The sequence below is a fragment of the Abrus precatorius genome, unplaced genomic scaffold (assembly GCF_003935025.1).
Source record: "Abrus precatorius isolate BTA unplaced genomic scaffold, Abrus_2018 Scaffold2, whole genome shotgun sequence".
NCBI lineage: Eukaryota > Viridiplantae > Streptophyta > Magnoliopsida > Fabales > Fabaceae > Abrus > Abrus precatorius.
The window spans coordinates 36,087,644-36,107,984 of NW_020874362.1; the positions used below are offsets into that span (position 1 = coordinate 36,087,644).

Sequence of the window (20,341 nt, forward strand, 5' to 3'; positions counted from 1 at the left end):
GACAATGATTCATCTAAGGTTGATTCAATGGAGTTGGATAACTATTCTAGTAAGGAGGAAGGTGTGTTGCAAGGTGATATCAGAGGTAAAGGTCGTTTAGTTGATTCTGTGATTAAGAATGAAGTGTTAGTGTCAGCAAAAGAGTGTTTAGTGGATGAGGGTTAGGGGGGCTGGTGGTGCGAATGCTACGAGTCCGATAGTAGTTATTTGTGATGTTGTGAATGAGCATTTTGAAATTGTGGAGAGGGGAGTCCTAATATCAAGCCTTGGTCTGTTGTAAGAGGTAGGTAGAGATGGGTTGAATCTATCATATCTGCTTGAATTAGACGCATTAATTTGGGAAAATTTAGAATCAAGGGGAAGGAGACAATTGGGACAACGCAAGCAGACCCCACTCAATCCAAAGCTTGTATTGGGAAATAGAAGGTGAATGTGTATGAATCCCTTTGGAGGGCACGCTCTATGAAAAGTAGTCGAGGTGATGAAGGAGGGAAGACACAGAAGAGTGTGGTTTCCATAGATCCCCCTCAAAAAACCTTAAGGATCACAGTAAAGAAGCATCAATGTCGTTGCAACTTAGAAAGAAGGTATCGCTAGCTGATGAAATTTCGGCTAATGCTTCCAAGAGCTCCTACAATTCGCATCCTTCTAATCCTTCAGTTGAGGTAGGAGAGCGAATGGTTGTTGCAGATTGTGATGATGAGGTAGTGGCGTTGAGGTTATTACACATTGACAAGAAGGTTAGTATCGTCGTACATGGGAATAATGAGTAGGTTCGAGAGAAATTAATTGAGATGGAGGTACGTGACAGAACAATTGCGAATAAACATGGGGTTTGCTTTGGTTCTAAATGAAGATTGGCTCATTCAATTGTCGAGAGCTAGGGAGTGAGGTGAAGCAAAAGAAAGTGTGTGAGATTGTTTGCTCTGAAGGTCTGGAGTTATTGGTGATTCAGGAAACAAAACTTGAGACATGTAATCGTAACTTATGTCTACGTTTGTGAGGTTCTGTGGATTTTGATTGGATTGCCTTGTCCTCCATTGGCAAAAGCGGGGGTATGCTTTCACTTTGGGATACATCCAAAGGTAAAATACTTTTCTCCTTTTCTGGTACTAGATTCCTAGGTGTTGCTTGCAGTTATTGGCTACTGGGAACCTATGTGTTGTGGTGAATGTCTATGCATCATATAGACTAAATGAGAAAAGAAAGTTATGAGATGATTTGCTCATGACAAAAAAAGGTTTTGGCAAATTTATGTGGTGTATATTGGGTGACTTCAATGTCGTGAGACAAGTGAAAGGGATGAAGGGTTGTCAGGCAGACCATGGTATCTTTAAAATAGATGGCTTTAATTCTTTCATTCAGGAAATGGAGCTTGTGGATCTTCCACTTATGGGTAAGAAATTTACATTGATAAGAGGGATGCTTCTATAATGAGCAGGTTGGATAAAGTCCTTGTTTCTAGTTCCAGACTTGATTATTGGGCTGATGGTTTTATTCAGGTTCTGAATAGAAATGTATCTGATTATTGTCTCATTATTCTAAAGCACAAAGTGGTTAACTGAGGTTTGAAGTCGTTTCCACTTAATAATTGTTGGCTGACTCATAAGTGAGTTGTGGAGATGGTAGAGGAAGCATGAAAAATAGATATTACTATTTCATGAGCTGCTCAGAGAGTTAGCTGGAGGTTGAGAAATGTTAAGATTGCATTTAAAAAATGGAATATTGAGGTGTTTAGAATATTGATAAGGTGATTTTTTATTTAACTGAGTTGAGCTTAATTGATGATAAAAATTATGTGATGCAACTTTCTGATGTGGAGAAGGAGCGATAAATAAATATTGGTGGGTGATATTTGGAAGGTTAGGAAGAATAAGGAGAGTCTCATAACTCAAAAAGCTCGGATGCGATGGAGGAATGAAAGTGATTTAAATACAAAGTTCTTTCATTTGTGTATTTACGGGAGGAGGCGACGAAATAATATACATGCGCTTCAAATTGGGGAGAGATGTGTCGAAGAGGTTGATGAGATTAAAGTAGGTGTGGTGTCTTATTTTGCGAATCATTTTAGTAGTAGAAGTTGGCTTTGATCTATTATTGATAATGATTTATTGAGAGTTTCTGTTCTACAGAATGAGGGGCTTGTTAATGCTCTGAGGGTTGTTCTCTAGTGAGAAAATTAGAGTTGGTGGACCGAATATTTCTCTATTGCAATTTGCTGATGACACATTGATTATGAGAGATGCTTCAGTTCATAACTTATAGACTTTGAAAGTAGTATTGCATAGCTTTGAGTTAATGTCGGGTATGAAAATTAACTTCAATAAAAGTTGTGTATTAGGGATTAATACTGGCGATAACTTTGAAAATTTAGCTGTAGAGTTCCTACATTGTAAGGTTAGTAGCTTCCTATTAAAGTATCTCGGATTATAGTTAGGTGTTACCTCGAGGAAGCCTAGTGCATGGAAGGGCGACTTTGATTAACACCGTCCTTAATTCCATTGAACTCGTTATCCTTTTTTAAGGTGCCAAAGTCGATGATAAATGAGATTGTTACTATCCAACAGAATTTTTTTATGGAAAAGTGTTAAGGATGAATTTAAAATCCCCTGGGTGAAATGGGAAACGGTTTGTTGATTGCTAAAGAATGGTGGCTTAGGCATTAGAAATGTGCAGGAGTTTAACTAGGCGCTTCTTGATAAATAGTTGTGGCAAGGTGTTAATTGTTCTAGTTCATTGTGGGTGCGGGTGTTAGAAGTTAGGTATGGCAGATTAGCTTCTTCTATTCAGCGTCCATCAGTCCACAACAAATGTTCTTTGTGGTGGTGTGATTTGCTGAAGGTTCTTCCTCAAGAAAATTCATGGTTGAATGAGAAGTTAGATAAGAGTATGGGTGCAGGTTTGCACACACTTTTTTTTGGAGAGATAAGGTGTGTGAGGTATTTCCGCGATTGTTGCCGGTGTCGAGAAATGTTGAATCTTGTGTATTGGAGAATAGTTTTCATGATAGCAGTAGGTGTGTTTAAGATGTTAGTTGACAAAGAGGACTCTTTCAACATGAAATCTCAAGCTTTAATATTTTGTTAGAGCTTATGAATAAAGTTTCTATTAAGGTGCTACAAGAAGATAAATGAGTATAAAAGGCAGATTCTTTAGGTTATTATTCAGTATAATATGCGTATTCATAGCTATTTAAACTTTTTGGTGGTCCTAATAGTATAGATCAGTGTACGGTGGGCACCTTGCAAAGACTATAGAGAGGGAAGGTCCCTCTTAAATATCTAGTATTTTCTTGACAATTGTTGTTGAATGCATTTCCTTGTAAAAGTTTGTTGATTGATTGTGGTGTTCAAATTGATGATATAACTTATTGCTTCTGTTATAATTTGGAGGAACTTTCAACTCATTTGTTTATAACATGCTTAATTTCATCTCAAATCTAGTACTTTACTGCATATTGGCTTGGATTCTCACTAATTTTGCCTTTAGATTTATCGATTCATGGGTTAGTATTGGTTGTAGTAAAATAGAAGTGATATGTTTATTAATTTTTTAGGTAAGTACAGTGTAGTCTTTGTGGTTACATAGAAATAGAATTGTGTTTTCCAATAGTGTTTTAGATGAGAGGGAAGTCCTAGATTCTATTATTCTAAAGTATTGGAAATGACTATTACTTGTTAGTAAGGGAGAAACTATTTTGTTAGTTGATTGGTATCTGATCCCACAATATTGCATCAATCTTAACTTTGCATAAGTATGTTTTTATTTTTTATTTTTCTGAGTAAGTATTAGTTTTTTTTTCTATGTATATGAGTTTTAAGTTTCCTTTGAACTCTCTCTAATAATATATGTTTTGCCTATAAAAATAAAATTAACAGGTATTATATGTAAAAATGTTAAATAAATACAAATAATTTTTTTATTAATATAATTATTTATCATGTTATATTCTTAAAATTATACATTTTTTTAATTTAAAAAGGTATATTTAAATCAGGCTCACTAAATGTTAATTTTTATTCGTATAACTAGGTAATGTATCATATATTAAAATATAGAGACAGACACAAGAATATCACATAAAAAATATATTTAAAAGCAATCATCAAATCTTAAATATATCATACTTATGTCAAAATGATTAAAACACATCTATTTTTTCAATGATAGTATAATATTTTAATATGTTTATATTAAAGTTATATTAATATATTTTTAAAATAATTACATACCTAATAATAATATACTTATTTTTAATTCACTCTAAATATTTTTTTTCATCTAGAATTTTAAATTAATTTTTTAAATTTTATTTAAATTTATATTTGTTTTTTTAATAAATTTTTTAAAATATTATTATATCATTAAATTACTTTATAGTTACATTTATTTATTTTTATTAATTCTTAATTAAAATGATAAACAAACTATATTAATTATTTTAAAAATTAAAAATAAATGCATAAAAATTAATAAATTTATTATTTTAATTTTATGATCCAAATAACATAATTTTATTATACTTAATTAATTATTAAATAAAATTAATTTATTTATAATGTTAATCAATGTTAATTTTATTAAATTAGTAATTTAATTATTTTAAAAAAATTCAATTCTATATTTTTTTATTTTTATCCACAAGTAAACTTCTAAATTCAGAATATATATTGTATTATTATTAATTTTTATTTACAATAATATTGTATAATAATTTTATTTTTATATAAAAATTTAATATATTTTTATATTTAGATATTAATATAATAGTTTTGTATATATTGATAATGAAATTAAATTTTTAAAATTTTATATATTAGTTAAATAAATACAATTTTATTTTTGTATATATTACTCTGATAATTTTTTTGTAAAATATTATATTATCTTTTAATAATTATATAATAAATTTTTATTAATAATTTTAAATTATAATTAATTTATCATAAAAATTTAGTTCAACAAATGTAAATAAATATATAAATAAAAAATATAAGGTCTTTTATTTAAAATTTAAATCTTATATTAAGTTATATATTTACTAATTATTAAATTATGTAAAATTATATTTTATAAAATTTTTATTTAATTATAATTATTATATGTTATATTGTCTAAAATAACATAAAAAAATAAAAAATTTATTATTGAAAAGAATAATAAATATACAGAATATAACAAATATTTTATATAAAAAATAAAGTATTTTATATTTTTTTCAATGTTATTATATTTAATATAATATTTTTTATTATATTTATATATTTTTTATATTTAAATTAGATATTTTATATTTTTAAATAAATAAATTTAATAAAAAAGAAATTAAAATTATACAAATACCCTGAGATATTTACTAGTTTAAGGATAATAAACTTGTGAAAAGGGAATTTTCAATGAAAAAAGAAAAGAAAAAAAAAATGCACGCAGACAACGTTGTTTTTCAAAAAACGTTAAAAAAATGTTGTATGCTTCATAAATAGAGGCGGAGGCAAAGTGAGTATTCAAGAAGGTTCTGCGGGCAATGCTTGACAGACATCACAGACCCAAAAAAACCCAAACCCTAGCCTTAATCCCTAATCGCCATTTCTCTTATCTTTTTCTTTTTCTCTTTCACTTTCTCTGCAAACAAACATGTCTCACTTCGGTAGGTCGGGTCCCCCAGACATCTCCGACACTTACTCTCTTCTCGTTCTCAATATAACCTTCCGTAAGCTCTCTGTCTTCTCTCTCTGTTTTCCCTTTTCTGTTTCAGTTGTTCTGTTAATCTTTAACCTTACACCGGATCTTATTTTGTTTAGGCACAACCGCTGATGATCTATTCCCTCTATTTGATAAGTATGGGAAGGTCGTGGACATCTTCATCCCCAAAGATCGAAGGTACTTCAATTTCTCGTTTCATTCCCTCTTTTTATTCATACATTATTTATTTATTTATTATTCTTTTTTGGTGAAGGACTGGTGAGTCGAGGGGTTTTGCGTTCGTGCGTTACAAGTATGCTGATGAGGCTCAAAAGGCCGTTGATAGGCTCGACGGTATGCGTATTATTCATCTGTGCTAACTCTTTATTTTTCGTTTAATTAAATATATTTTTAATTTAAATGAGAAAAATTATAACTCTTCAGGAAGAATGGTTGATGGTCGTGAAATAACGGTCCAGTTTGCAAAGTATGGGCCTAATGCTGAGAGGATGTAAGTCCTTTGCTCTTCTTTGATTATTTATTTGTTCATTACTGTTATAATGTTGTTGCCATTTCAGATTTTAACTTTTAATTTGGTTACTCCATTTTACAATGTTTCAGTTTGGGTAAGCTTGTGCAGTAGCACTTGTAAGAGAAGAAAATAATGAGATTTATTTTTCTTCCTTTTTTTGTCTCTCGTAAGTACTTGTTGAAAAGTTAATTCAAACTGAGCTAAATCTTCTTGAGTGGGTTCTTGACTTCATGTATTTTTGAGAATGAAAATTATTTTATAGTTATTTGGAAGATTTTTCCATTCCTCATCACTTTGTCTGAGACATTCACCATTGTCACACAGTAAGTGGTGTTGGAGGGGGGGGGGGGGAGAATGGGATTTGATGAGGGTAAGTGTTGATGGGTTTTGATGGGATAGAGGAAAAGAATAGAAGAAACAAAATATACTATATTGTATTATTTTTTCTACTCTCAGAATAATGTTTTTCTTTACTTTCTTGAATGATGGCCTACGTTTCTCATGGATTCTTATGCATCTATCCTTTGCTTAATTAAGTTTCTTTAATTTGCAGTCACAAAGGAAGGATTATTGAAACTACCCCAAGATCAAGGTACCGGTCAAGGAGCCGCAGTCCTAAAAGAAGGTTTGCTGTTTTTAAATTCCCTTGTCACTTCTAGAATGTCAGGGATTTTCTGTCATGAGATTTTCTAAGTAACCATTTTAGAATTATTTGTCTCGTTGATTGTAGTTGTACACTGTTTTGATTGCTTGTGATAAATTGAATGCTATGTTTCAATTACGTTTACATGTGATTTCTTAGCTTTTGTTTTTATGTTCTGATGGATGCCCAAATTTTTATAATCATCATTGATATATTGAATGCTTTGTTTTTGTGACAGTCAAGCTCCGTTTCAAGCAATCTAATTTTGGACTGTAATGAGATGTTAATTTACTTTTCTGAGATCGGCTCATTAACTTGTATGATTGGAAAAATCCCATGCAACACAAACTGTTGTGGCTGCAGTGTTATGCCAATGATGCCATGCTTATAATAGGTTTCATCTATTTCGTTGGTGATGTGCTCAGGAGGAACGTTTGCATGTTTTGATAATTTGATTACCAAATTTTGAGAAAAGATTTTTCTTACAGACTAATGAATTTTGAGGAAGAAGAACTATTAATCCCTAAAGCAATTGATTATCAAACATGTCACTTTATCAAGTTATCATTTTGAAAACTGTTTTTGGTAATTAAAATGCTTTTATAATAGCCAATGTTGTTTGGTCATTCATTCTTAATTGATGTTGTTGTAGGTGTGCATTGATTAATTTCCCAATTATTTTGCAGATATCGTGATGATTACAGAGACCGGGATTACAGGAGGAGAAGTCGCAGCAGGAGCTATGATAGGTATGAACGGGACAGGTACCGTGGGAGAGATAGAGATTCTCGTCGCCGAAGCAGGAGCCGGAGCACCAGTCTTGATTACAAGGGTCGTGGTAGGGGACGCTATGATGATGAGCATCGTAGTAGAAGCAGAAGCAGATCAGTGGATAGGTTTTCATTCATTGATAATTAGCTCCTTCAACTGTGATTTTTCTTTTATCATCAAGATTGTTATTTTTTAATCTTACTTTTTCATCGTTATTCCCTGCATAGCCGCTCCCCTGCACGTCGCAGTCCTAGTCCTCGAGGGAGTCCTTCCCCTCAGAGGAGTGTTTCCCCTCAAAGGAGTACTTCCCCCAGGAAAAGTCCACGACGCGAAAGTCCTGACAATCGTAGCCGTGATGGAAGGTCTCCTACACCTCGCAGTGTCTCACCATGCGGTCGCCCTGATGCTTCACGAAGCCCATCCCCTCGAAATTCAAATGGTGATGTAAGTAATGTTCTTAAAAGTGCAGTAATAAATTGCTAAATTTGTACTTTCTAAGTCAACAAGGTATTTTTTCTACATATTGTGATTTTTAAATTTTCTTCTCTTTTGCAGGAATAGCTATGCTTTTCTTGAAAATTCAGGAGACACAAGACACTTGCACCTGTAGCAGTTTTGCTATTGTTCGATCTTGTAGTCAAATGTGAATGGTCTTATCAGAGTCATTGAAGGATTTTATGATCTAAGTGCTGTTTGGTAGGGTCAGACTTCCTTGATGTTTGAATGTTACTATAGTTGGACTTATGTCATCTACTTCGGTGTTGGGTAACTAGTAGACCTTGCAGTTGATAGATTAATATTTCAGTTTGAGGGATTTTGCCATCTTATTTTCATTCTACTATTTGCATTTCTCTCTCCATTTCTCCATTATCATTTCCCAATTTATAGGAAGGAATGGTTGTGATCTAGTTGAAGGTCAATTAATTTTTATTGAACAACTTATTGGGTTTTATAGTTATGATCGGGAAAAGTGATGGGGGCCTGATAGGCGCATGTTGACATTGTTGCTGTTGATGCTGTTTCTATGTCATTGATGATTGGCCGTGAATTTGATGCTGATTGCAAGATATGCTGTGGTTTTAGGACTGTGTTTTACCAGTGTGCTGGTTAGACAGACAATTAGTTGACTTGGTTTTTTGCTGAATGATCTGATCATTGGTAAGCTTTTTTGGTTTTGCTTTCTTTTTCTCTTATGAGATCCCTCATAACCACTGAGAATTCTGATCTTTGATCTGGTAACCGTGTTTGTTCTTCATCGAAAAAAAAATTGTCCTGAGAGGGATTCTTGATGCGGTGATGAACACAAGTTGAGCATATTTTGACATGTAGCTGGTGCCTCCTAGGAGTTGGACCTGTCATTTGTTGATTCAGATGCAGATACTAAACATAAAACTGTGGGTACTAAATATGAACTTAAATGTGCTGGTGTTTATTTCAAATCACTGAGAAGGGGACAATGGTAATAGATTCACGGTTACTTGTTTTAGGGTGTTTTAATGGATAATTTTTAACATTTGACCTTTCAAGATTATAACATCTGCTACTTAATGTAGTGATAAACGTTTGTTGTAGCACCCTGCTCCATGACACTGTAGCTGTGAGGTGGTTGCTGATGCATCTTTTGTATGAAATGCTTGTGTTCGTGATTAATTTGAAGCATTAACCAATTACTGTAGCTGACTGTTGCTGCCCTTTTTGCTGGGGTCGGGTTGGCAATGGTATTAGTGGTTGGCACTGATGATGGCTGTCTAGCTGTGCTGCTGATTTATGTTGATTCCAATGCCGCCTGAGTCCTGACAAATCTTTTTCACTATTAAGCTGGTGATCGGTTTTGTTGATTCAATTTCAGTTATTGGTTTATTCTTATGGGATTATTGCTGGTCATTTGTTGCTATGACACTGATCACCATTGCAAAGTGATGTGGTTACTGTTTTGCAACTGAAATAACAACCAATGTGTTTTTTAGAGACGTTTCTTTTTAATGAGTTCCCTTAGGTAGAGTTGATGGTCGTTTTAATTTATCACATTTTCTAAGACATGAATAACTAATGAACCTAGCTCCCAATCGAAATGCATACATTACACTATGGGGATGGTGAGAAAAAATATATTATACACTCGGGCTATAATTGGAGATAATCATTGTTTCTGGTACAGAATTTTCTATAAAATGAACGAATAAACTTGTACATTTAATTAGGGTTTTGCTATACGGTAAATCCGGATAAAGGTTTTTTTGTCTTGAAAATATTAAATTTTAGTTAAGAGCTAATTTTTCCACCCGAGTCTTGTGCCCTTGTTATGGGAGTAGAGTGATTTCTGGTATTTATTTTGGTAGGTTGGTTCAGCGCACAGCAAATATTGAATGTTCTCTTTTCTCTTCAGTGGACTTTAGAGTTTTGAATGATTGATGTGGGGTGTGAAATCTAATTGTATAAAATTTTACAGGTATGAAAATAAATCCAAATTAAATATAGAAAATAAATTGTTGATACTTACAATTAGTAATTGTAGTTTCTACATAGAACCTATTTTATCAGTTGTATGTTTAAAATAGGTACAAAAGTGAGTCGTCTAATTCAATTTATGGTCTTGAGATGTACAACTCGAATTTGGAACAACGTTATGCGAGTGTTTGAGTGGCAGCGGCTTATGGCAGAGATATTCTAGGCTGCACGTGCTCAATGATCAATCTTATCTAGTGTAGTTGTCATTGGTTCGTTATTTTCCGGATAGGGTTGTGAATGTAATTTTGAGTGGTTAATTGGAGTGATAATAGGGGTAATGACTAATGATTTCATTAATAGTCGGGTTAAGGTGTAATGACGATAAGCTTAAGCTTGATACAAAGCATTATCATTGTGACGAAGAGAATTGTAAACCCCATTTTCCTAAACATAATAGTGGTTTTTTTATTAACCGAACTGAGTCTACAAGGCCAAATTACTAATCAAATGCTGCATCCAATAACAAATTTTGCTGCTGTTTTGTTAACCGATCTTTATAGATGGAAAAATGCACTTTAAAATCTACGAAAATATTCTAGCACGATCCATCAATAACTGCTTAAACAGTACAACATACCAGTAAATGTTTTTCAGTCTTAAATAAAAACATGGATATCCAGCCAAATCATGACAAATAAACCGTAGAATCATAATCAGTAGGTATTAAAGATGATGAGCCGAATTTTTATTAAATTTGATTGAGTAATGACCAATTCATCTCTTAACCATGAACAGGAGTGATATCAATACATATTGCAAATCACCTGTCAATTGACTCATGTCCAACCATCAACAAAAGTTAGATAGCATAATTTATTATTATCCCGGTGCTTCTCAACCTTAAGTTTATTATGCGCTTAAAAGGAACAACTTATTGTTAAAACAGATTAAACAGAGGAGTATCGAAGTCACTGGTTTAAAGAAGTGCAAAACAGAGTCAATCGAGTTGTCAATAATATATACGAGTTGGTGAAGGGTTAAAGGTATCAATAACGATGCAATTTTAGAAGACAGTTGTGCTCCTATATTTTAGATTCTTTGGAGAATATGATTTTCAATTTTGTTTTATAATATTGTAAACAGAATCTTATATATCAACTAACACCTGCAAGAAAAAGTGGAACATAACACCCATGGATAGTGTGGGTGCGTAAATTAGTAGGACTTAATTATCTTTAAATGAGATTTCAAAATGCAAATTTTATTTTAGTTATCTTTTTGAAATTCAATATATCTTTCAAGGGAACCGCATCATTCAGGAAATAATCGCAGTTGCATGCAGACCAAGAAAGCCTGATTTTGAAATTTGTAGCAATAATAGAGGCCTCAAAACTTAGCTGGACATGTCTCTATTACACTGAAATATCTTCGTCGAACATTGTGAATGGTCATGATTTCTATGTAAAAAAGAGAAAAGAAAAATACAAACTAGTGTATATATCTATCATCCCACGCCGGACAGAAGATATAAAAGCCCAAAGAGAAATCCCCTCCAAAACAAAAGAATATATCAAATTTGGTGGAATAGGGGATGAGAAAAATTAGAAGAAGTTGAAGGGGTTGAATCTCAAGCTAGCATAATTGGCACTGACATAAGCATTTAGCAACTCATTCTGAGCAGACCAGAAGTCAGCTTTGAGACCCCCTCTCCTAACTGCTTTTAGGATTTTGTTCTTGTGTGTGTATCCAGTGACTACTACCTTCTGGCAGTTAGTATCCACTTCTACCTTCTCTATCCCTGCTTGTGGATCCATAAACAATACCACACATCAATACAACAACTAACTAAGAATTATTGTGGCACTGATTAGCAAAATCTGTATCAATTAAACGAACCTTTTAATTTTGAGAGGCATTTCCTTAGTCTTTTCTCATGTATACAAACCATCTCCACTTTTAACTCAACAACCTGCAAAGAAAAATAGTTATTGAATATTATTGAACAGAATTATCTGCATTTCTTAAGAACCATTCAACCAAGGTTAGATTAATTGGTGTTAATATTATTTTCCAACTAATCAGGCCATGGTGATACCCTTTTAATTCATCTAGTAATCGGTTTGTTGATAGAGCATACATGGTTTCATTTATTAATTTAATAAAATAGCATCCTCTATAATACTTCCACCAAACTAAAAAGTCGCCGAATTTTGTATAGTTTTTCAGCATAATTGTCAATGGCCTAATATGCAAGAATGAGAGATAATTTCTGAATAAACCATGTAATAGTTTATGAGATTAAAATTCAAGGAACAATACCTCCATTAAAACTGCTGAGAGGAAATGATGCTATAGAGTGATGATTTGGAGAGGGAAAACAGGGTAGGAGTGAAGGATAAAGTGAGACAGAATGATTAGAAAACAATTGAAACGAGAGTTAATCTGTGAGACAGGGACATGGAGGGCTATTTATATGTTAAACGAAAGACAAGATCAACTAAAGTTTGAAGAAACATTAAGGGGGTAGTGTCTTGGGTTTTGAGTCTGCTGGGTGTTTAAACTAGTAGAATAAGGCAAAACCATATGCTTTTTCAGGGACACAAGCACATTAAGCTTTAGAATATGCGACACAAGCCCCGAGGTTTTCGATCCACGCAAAGTAATGAGTGTATGAGAATTTGAAATGATTGGCTTTGACAGGTCCAACATGGCTTTTTTCCTTTTGACCGAAGTTGTACTCAAACAGACAAGGAACTCTAGGATTTGATGACAGTTGCATGCAGCATGCTAATCATCTGACACATAATTTCTATCTCGAATCTGTCTATTGCCATATTTAATAGATATAGATAGATAAATTGTTTATTTAACATGGTATAAGTTGTACTCAACATATTATATGCATGCAACACAATGGCAGAGTAAAATATAACGGCCACATGATTTGTGATTCTTGGGCATGTATTATTTGTTCACCAAATTTTTAGACATGAAATATCTCTGTTTTGTTTTGTTGTTACCTTTTATTAAAAGTAAACTTAGCCATTTGCAATTTTTAGGCAGAGTAAAATATAACATGCTGTGATTCTTGGCACGTATTATTTATCCTTCGTGAAATTTACAAGGTTTATTTTATTATTTTCCACTTATAAAAAAGGTCGAACAGATAAAATGCTCACTCTGCAATATGCGTAGATATGGCATTTGAATAAAGTGCATGAATTCTTTTCTTGTTATCTGACATATGGTATTTTATTTGCTTCATTGTGGAGCACGTTTAGCAAGGAAAAGGAAGTAAAGACCACTGGATCAAAAAAGAAAAAGAGAATAGAAACGTCTACAATGTAGACAACGAGAATGACAACAGGAAAAAGACCAAGCAGCAAGTTTGGTATAACTGAGTTGGATCATATACCTTTGCTTAACCCATACCATATAGGTGTGGATGCTCGGTATACGAGGTTTCTCTCATACAGCTTTGGATTCAGGTCCTACCTCCCCTGTTAAAGGAGAAAATTTTAACTAACAAAATAGTAACATTTATCATAACCGATTAGTATTTTATGATCCTGGTCCCTCACTTCATTGTTTTTTCAATGTCTGTTTTAAGATTCTCTTTTGCTTAATCCTATACTGCTTCTGACTACTTAAATTTAATTTTACTTAACTGTCTTTACTTTTCTTTTTGGATTTCAAACTCTTGTTAAAAAAATATTAACAACACGATCTTTTTTATTTTTGTCAATCTAACGATACAATCTATAACACATTCTTTTTAAATAATTTTTTATTAAGATTTATTGAAACTTAAAAATTATGAATAAAGTTCATTGCAATTTGTCCTAATAAATTTCAATGATAAAGAATAATTTTAAAAAGTCTGTTGTGAACATTCTTCTAATTCAAAAGTTATATTTTTACTAATTCATCTAATAATTAGTTCACATTATTAGAAGAGTTTAACTATAATGACAATTATCCAAGAATCTAAAATCATAATACAATATAATAATATATATAATCATATAATAGTTTAAAAATTAAATTCGAAATGAATCAAAATTAGTTTTTAAATAGTTTGTCCCTGTAGGGAATCCACTTGCTTCATGAAGGGCCAATAATATAGAGGATCTAATACCACGATTATAAAAGGAAGAACCAGGGAAGCTAATGCACACAGTAGCTAGAGTTTTTTGAAGAACGAAGGCTAGGAGAAGTTGAGATCTGAGGAAGGCGGGTAACCTGAATACGTAAGAGTCTAAAGAAGAAAGTTGAGGAGTGAAATATATATATATATATATATATAATAGCAGACAGCATAAGTAATAAATAGAAAGATGAGTGAGAAAGACCACTGATTTCTTAATTGTTTTACGCCACACAGGGCACACCTCCACTGTCACCTTGGGAATTTCAGTAAGTGTTCATCTTAACTGCCCTTATATACAAAGCATTTCAGTGCTGTCTCAACTAAGAAAATAAAAAAGGGTGTATGAGAAGTGGACAAATGTGATGAAAATATTAGGAAGATGGCATTTTGACTTGCAAGAAATGCCAGAGACAAATGAATGAGGAATTTTTCCATAGGTTTTAGACAGCATATATACCTCGGAAAGGTACTATTCACTGCAACTGTGAGAAAGCAATATATACCCATGTTCTGAAATCTGAAGCAATATGATCAGTCATAACGTATGAGTGCCAAGGAAATTCTTTTCATGCCATAACCCAACGTTAAACAACCACAATTTTCTTTATATAATCTTCAATTAGTGGCAGCAGAGAATCGATTCGTGTAAAAAATAATATCCATATGGAAACAACATCTATTACAGTGTTAAGGTATCGAGCACACTTAAAACAATTACTTTTACACAGAAGTAGAGATCGATTCCTTTCCCCCAAGAGTTTGAATAATAGCTTCGAGAAGTTTGATGTCCTCGTCACGCTTCTTGATTTCTTCTTGCTTTGCACGCAGTTCTTCCATGTGAAGTTCAAACACCTCTATATGATTAAAAAAATAAAAATAGAAACGATTAGCTTTGGCGAGCGATCACAGATCAGAACTGTTTGAAACTTAAATTGGCGCTGGGAATAATTGAAAAATGAAATTGAAAGGAGAGGAAGAGATTACTAGTGGTGTTTTCGAGCTCAGTAGTGAGCTGTTGAGCGCGAGATTCGGCGGCTTTCTGAGCAGCTTCGGCTTGGCGTTTTTCGGAACGAGCGCGAGCGGCGGCAGTGATGGCAGCATCGACTTCTTTCTCTAAGGTATCGACACGTTGTTGGCGAAGCTTGATGGTGCGGGCTTGGTCGGCGGTGAGGGAGGCTTTGGCGAAGGTCTCATCGTCCACGAAGACAGCTTTGGTCAGGAGAAGCTTCTGGAGAGATTCCAGATTCGAACCCATCTCCGTCAGATTCGTCATCGCTCCGCTCCATCGCTCTCCTTTCTCCTTCTCCTCCATCTCTCTCTCCTCTTTGCTCCTTCATCGATTGCCTACCTTTAATCGTTAATTAACTTCTCATGCAATTTTTTAAAAAAATAAATTAAAAAAATTATATATATATATATATATATATTTATTTATTTATTTAAATATGTTCAAGAACACATTAAAAATGATTAATCAATCTTGTTCATAACCCAAAATACAATCATATTCAAACGAGAGTACGTATAATTTGATGTGCTTTTTTCACCTTAGGCAGGTAATATGTTCAGTAAACACCCTATTTTAATAAAATGTTTCTCAATTTACCTTAATTAGGCAAAAAAAAAAAAAAAAAAAGACGCCATGAGACAACGATAACCCTTTTGTATGAAAAACTAGCCTATGCATTGAAGCGACAGCTGCTAAAAACCAATTGAAATCGATGAAATTGGCCATGGATGATTCTCCAATATCTATACTCTTTCTTTTCTTTCCAACGATTTTGTTTTCATGTTAAGCTTCTACTCGGCAAAAGAATGAGATCATGGATCGCTTAGGAATTCTTTGTTATTCTTCAGGGAAACGGGCTAACGAGGAAAGAAAAACGTTTAATGTATCAAATATATTTCCATCAAACGATCCATGAATGCAGAAAAATAAACTTACTATATTTAGTCAGTTATCCATCTGTTTCTCGAAGTTTTATACTTACATATAAAATTAATGATAACAATAAGACTAGGCTTTCAGTATTCGAAGCTTGATTCAATCACAAGTTGTTCACCAACAGCAGATTTTTTACAGGCCCTTCGGCCTAAAATTTGCAAGCTTGCCCGCCGGTCCAGTGAATTTACATTTACTCCCTTTTACCTTTACCATTATTGAGTATGATATGGTACTGTAAATCTGAGTTACACCGCTATTTAGCTAGTTTAGATACGCGTAACCTCTATTTAGCTTCTAGAGAACAATGGTTTTATACATGAAAAACAAATTAGCATTTAGATCAATAGTGAAGCCCTAAAACTGTTACTCTTAAATGAAATTAAAATACCACCAAAATTCGTAAATTTTCCACTTCGGATCCAACAATGGCATTGCTTAAGAAACAAGGAAATAAAGGATTACTACCAAACGGAAAGACACATGGGTAGCTATTCCCATGAAACAACGTCCGGTGCCTCATCCCAAACAGCTTGCTTAGCTTGTACTACCATTCTGTTCACCAGTATTACCCTTATCAGGTTTCCCACCGCAACAGAAGAAGTGTGGAAGCCTGACACGACCACAGCTCCTGCAGGAAAAGCGGAGCTAATTACTCAAATCTGAGCGGAAAAATACATAAATTTAATCTTTTAGTCTTTTGGCAACAGTATATAATAGACATATACTTAGTAAACCTACTTATTCAAGTCATGTGTAGGCAATAGACATGTATTTTGAATTTTATCAGTGCAACTGCAATTGCAAGCCTTCACAGGCAGTACATGGTGGAATACCATATAGCAGATATACAGGAAATAAAGTTTTAATCCTCCCTCCTCCTGCCTTCTCTCTTTTCCCCCTGGTTCTGAGAAATACCAATAGCCTGTTTGTTTATCCATGTAAACGGAGGTTGCACATATATCTAGACACAAGTTGCGTTGAGAACTAAGTTTTCTCACAGCAAAACTTTTGCAATTCCAGTTTAACTCCATTTAGAGTATTACACGAACAGGTTCTAAGTGAACTTCTTAAACATCACTTAGTCTGCTAAAAGGAGGCCTAAGAAATCATGTATCCGGCTATTCATGAGCAAGGTTAGAAGAGAAAATAACATATAATTGAACTTCTATCTCATACCCTTTTGTCATCCTAGAATAGAGCACATACTTGACAGTCATAGCTTCAGATTAAGTAGGCCTTCCGTAATTGTGATAGATAAATCATAGTATGTACAGAATTTGATAACTTCACTCATTGGTAGATTTTTAAGAATTATAATCATTGCATGCTAAGGACAATTAAGCTATCAAAATTTAAGATAACGATCCACTTCAGAAGAAAGAGACAAATAACATAACCAAAGTCAAAGAAAAAGGGAAGGCAATGACAGAAAAAAGGCATATGTTCTGAAAAACACCTAAACTGAATCAAGCATAAGCTACAGTGAATATGCTAATGAACCAAGCCTCTAATAAATGTCTTTCCGATCATAAACATTCAAAGGCTCTATTTCTATTATAGTTAATTTAAAGAAATCCCCAGATATATGCAGAACATAACAAATAACTGCAACCATTATTGGGAAACAGACTAAGGCTTACTTGCATAGAACAATCACAGGAACAGGTTTCAAAGCTTTTGGTCCATTCCTTATTCCTCTTTTTTGGGGAGAAACCTAAACGATGGACAAAACCATAAAAAAAAAAGGCAAAAATGCAAAATTCAAACAATAAAAAAAATCAACAAATTACTTCACTCACACCAATGCTGCTTAAAACACCGCGATACATCCCTATACTCTATTGATTGATATTCCCAGCACTAAAATTCAACATCTCTAGGGTATCAAGTAAGAGCAGAAAATCCTTAAAGATAGACAAATAAACTGAGTAACTTACCTTTCTTTCCGGAACAGCCATGAGCTCCATAGAGCCACCCAAAGAGAAACTTGAGGAATTAAACTCAGGCAAAACGAATTGCGATGACCAAACGCCGAGATCAATGCTCCCAGCTAAAGAAGGACTGAAGACCTATATTCCATTCTCAGACTCCTGTCAAGAACTTTGGAGCATGTGGCTCGCAGGCTACGGGCAATGGAAGAGAGACAGAGATATAAGGCATCAAACACCACGGATATTAACTTCCAGTTGTTGTACTCTCTTAGCCAAATCATGTTTGCCACAATTCTTCAATCCATCAGTAACCATGTCAAAGCATCTAGTTATGGGAACCAACCCCGTTTCAGTCATTTCAAAAAGGTAGTTAGCAGCCTCAACAAACTTGCCGGCGCGGCCACACATGGTAATCAACATGGTATAGAGAGGACGGTTAGGGGGGTGACCCTTGGCTTTCATATCACCAAAGAAGCAAAAAGCATCATCAAATTGGCCCCTCCTACACAGAGCCTTAATAACAGGAGCATACAAGCTGGGGAAAGGACGATGACCATCCTCAACGAAATTATTCAACAACCTAAACGCTTCATCCATCAACCCACCCTTGGAAACTGTGGGTATGAGGATCTTGTAAGTGTTAACATCAGGAACCATTCCCAATGCACAAACCTCATGATAAAGATCAACACAAAACTGAACCTCCTCCCCAGACTTGCAAACCGTTTCCACCAATGCATTGAATGTTCCGACGTCCGGCACGAATCCTTCCTTGATCATCTTCCTCACCATTCCTTTGGCCGATTCAACATAGCCAGCATTCAGCAAACCTTCAACGAGAAGATCGCGACCTCGAACGGGAGGGTTAAACCCTTTGTCACTCATCTCCTTCAAGAACAATTTGGCTTCTCGCATTTTTCCGGTGGAGCACCACGCATTGACGAGGACAGCGTAGGTGGTCTTGTCGGGGGTTACGCCCTTGCGAACCATTCTTCGAATGAGGGCGTACGCGCCGTGGAAGAGTTTGGAGTGGCAGAGGGCAGAGAGGAGGGCGTTGTAGAGCTGGAGGTTCTGGGGGCAGTTGAAGAGGGAAGCCTTGTTAAAGACCTGAACGGCTTGGTCAACGTGGCGGTGGAGGCCGTAGGCGTCGATGACGGAGGAGACGGCGGAGGGAGAGAGGGAGAGGCGGTGGTGGACGGTCATGTGGCGGATGAGGGACCACATGGTTTGGTAGTTGTTGGCGCGGGCGAGGATCTTAACGATTTCTTCGAACTCGAGGGAGGTGGGGACGTAGGGAGGGTGGGTGCGGGCCCAGTTGAAGAAGCGAAGGGACTCAGTGGGGGAGTTTGAGCAGGCGCGGAGGACGCGGAAGACTAGCTCCGGCGTCACCGTGATGCGGAGCTTGTTGAGGGTGCGTTCCATGTAGAAGTCGCGCCGCACGATGTTCGACACGTGGTGGATGGCCGCGAAGTAGTCATCTCTGGCGGTGGCGACGCTCGTTAGGGTTTTGGGAGTTGAATAGAGGTGCAGGAGAAGCCGTTTTGAGGGGGTGCGGATGAGATTAGCACTAGTCTGCAGCATTGCATTTGCAAACCCTTTCTATTGATTGTTAAAGAAAGAGGAGAAGAGTCGGTTTGTGAAATGGGGAGATAGCTTGACAGATAGGTGTTTCATGACCTGAGAATGTTCATCCACTTCAATTCCTCATCAGCTGATTCATACTATGAAACTTTACTTGCATTAATGAAAATTCACGTATTCACTCAAGAAATGGATCTCGCTTTGGAATGGAGAGCTCACCCATTAGAGGCTTTTTCGCCTAAGTAGGATAAATTGATAAAATAATTCTCAAACTAGAGATTTTAATAGTTTGTGGTGGTTTCGCTATTTTGACATTTTTAACGGTGGGAAGAAATTATTTTGTATGAAATATAAATTTTAATATATTTTTAGTTTGTTAGTGTTTCAGAAAAAAAAAATTAAAAAAAAAAAATCAAAGAGCCACCGCATTGGAGCTGCTAGGAGTGACGGTTTTAGATACATCCAGCAGCAGAGAGGTCAGTAAAAAATGAAATTCAAAATATATATTTTGTATTTTATTGTATTTATAAATTTAAATATTAACATTTTGTATTTACAAAGTAGAAAGTTCAGATAGGTATTTATAACTTTATTTAAAAGTTATATTAAACTAGTTTTATTATTTCAAATTTTGTAGCTTAAAAGTATTATTTACAAT

At 34.6% G+C, this 20,341-nt stretch overlaps 5 protein-coding genes across 12 annotated transcripts; 1 reads left to right on the forward strand and 4 right to left on the reverse strand.

Moving 5' to 3' along the window:
• The first annotated feature begins 5,480 nt into the window (after positions 1-5,480).
• On the forward strand, positions 5,481-9,659 carry LOC113860161 (serine/arginine-rich splicing factor SC35). Of its 7 annotated transcripts, none has more exons than XR_003503682.1 (10): positions 5,481-5,710; positions 5,802-5,880; positions 5,957-6,036; positions 6,127-6,193; positions 6,768-6,839; positions 7,544-7,753; positions 7,856-8,072; positions 8,184-8,324; positions 8,584-8,786; positions 9,201-9,659. XR_003503682.1 is itself a non-coding variant. In XM_027492829.1 (8 exons), exons 1-8 carry the CDS (start codon positions 5,635-5,637, stop codon positions 8,187-8,189), a joined length of 807 nt encoding a protein of 268 aa, XP_027348630.1. In that variant the 5' UTR covers positions 5,481-5,634; the 3' UTR covers positions 8,190-8,886. The 7 variants fall into 7 exon arrangements, 1 of the variants encoding a protein (XP_027348630.1); XR_003503680.1 differs by having other exon boundaries at positions 8,906-9,589; XR_003503683.1 differs by having other exon boundaries at positions 9,182-9,589.
• A 1,979-nt stretch (positions 9,660-11,638) lies between these two features.
• Positions 11,639-12,519, reverse strand: LOC113860158 (heavy metal-associated isoprenylated plant protein 45-like). The gene is made up of 3 exons (XM_027492826.1): positions 12,396-12,519; positions 11,973-12,045; positions 11,639-11,874 (listed from the first exon to the last, which is right to left on the reverse strand). Exons 1-3 carry the CDS (start codon positions 12,399-12,401, stop codon positions 11,678-11,680), a joined length of 276 nt encoding a protein of 91 aa, XP_027348627.1. The 5' UTR covers positions 12,402-12,519; the 3' UTR covers positions 11,639-11,677.
• A 2,086-nt stretch (positions 12,520-14,605) lies between these two features.
• On the reverse strand, positions 14,606-15,608 carry LOC113859171. The gene is made up of 2 exons (XM_027491987.1): positions 15,211-15,608; positions 14,606-15,080 (listed from the first exon to the last, which is right to left on the reverse strand). Exons 1-2 carry the CDS (start codon positions 15,536-15,538, stop codon positions 14,947-14,949), a joined length of 462 nt encoding a protein of 153 aa, XP_027347788.1. The 5' UTR covers positions 15,539-15,608; the 3' UTR covers positions 14,606-14,946.
• Positions 15,609-16,306: 698 nt separating this feature from the next.
• Positions 16,307-19,891, reverse strand: LOC113858644 (pentatricopeptide repeat-containing protein At5g18390, mitochondrial). Of its 2 annotated transcripts, XM_027491362.1 has the most exons (3): positions 18,109-19,891; positions 17,812-17,885; positions 16,307-16,799 (listed from the first exon to the last, which is right to left on the reverse strand). In XM_027491362.1, the coding sequence occupies exon 1, from the start codon at positions 19,681-19,683 to the stop codon at positions 18,331-18,333; it is 1,353 nt and encodes a 450-aa protein (XP_027347163.1). In that variant the 5' UTR covers positions 19,684-19,891; the 3' UTR covers positions 16,307-16,799; positions 17,812-17,885; positions 18,109-18,330. The 2 variants fall into 2 exon arrangements, with proteins under 2 accessions (XP_027347163.1, XP_027347164.1); XM_027491363.1 differs by lacking the exon at positions 17,812-17,885 and having other exon boundaries at positions 16,436-16,799; positions 18,109-19,835.
• On the reverse strand, positions 16,667-18,331 carry LOC113859951. The gene is made up of 4 exons (XM_027492600.1): positions 18,299-18,331; positions 18,109-18,240; positions 17,812-17,885; positions 16,667-16,799 (listed from the first exon to the last, which is right to left on the reverse strand). The coding sequence occupies exons 1-4, from the start codon at positions 18,329-18,331 to the stop codon at positions 16,706-16,708; spliced, it is 333 nt and encodes a 110-aa protein (XP_027348401.1). The 3' UTR covers positions 16,667-16,705.
• Positions 19,892-20,341: the final 450 nt, after the last annotated feature.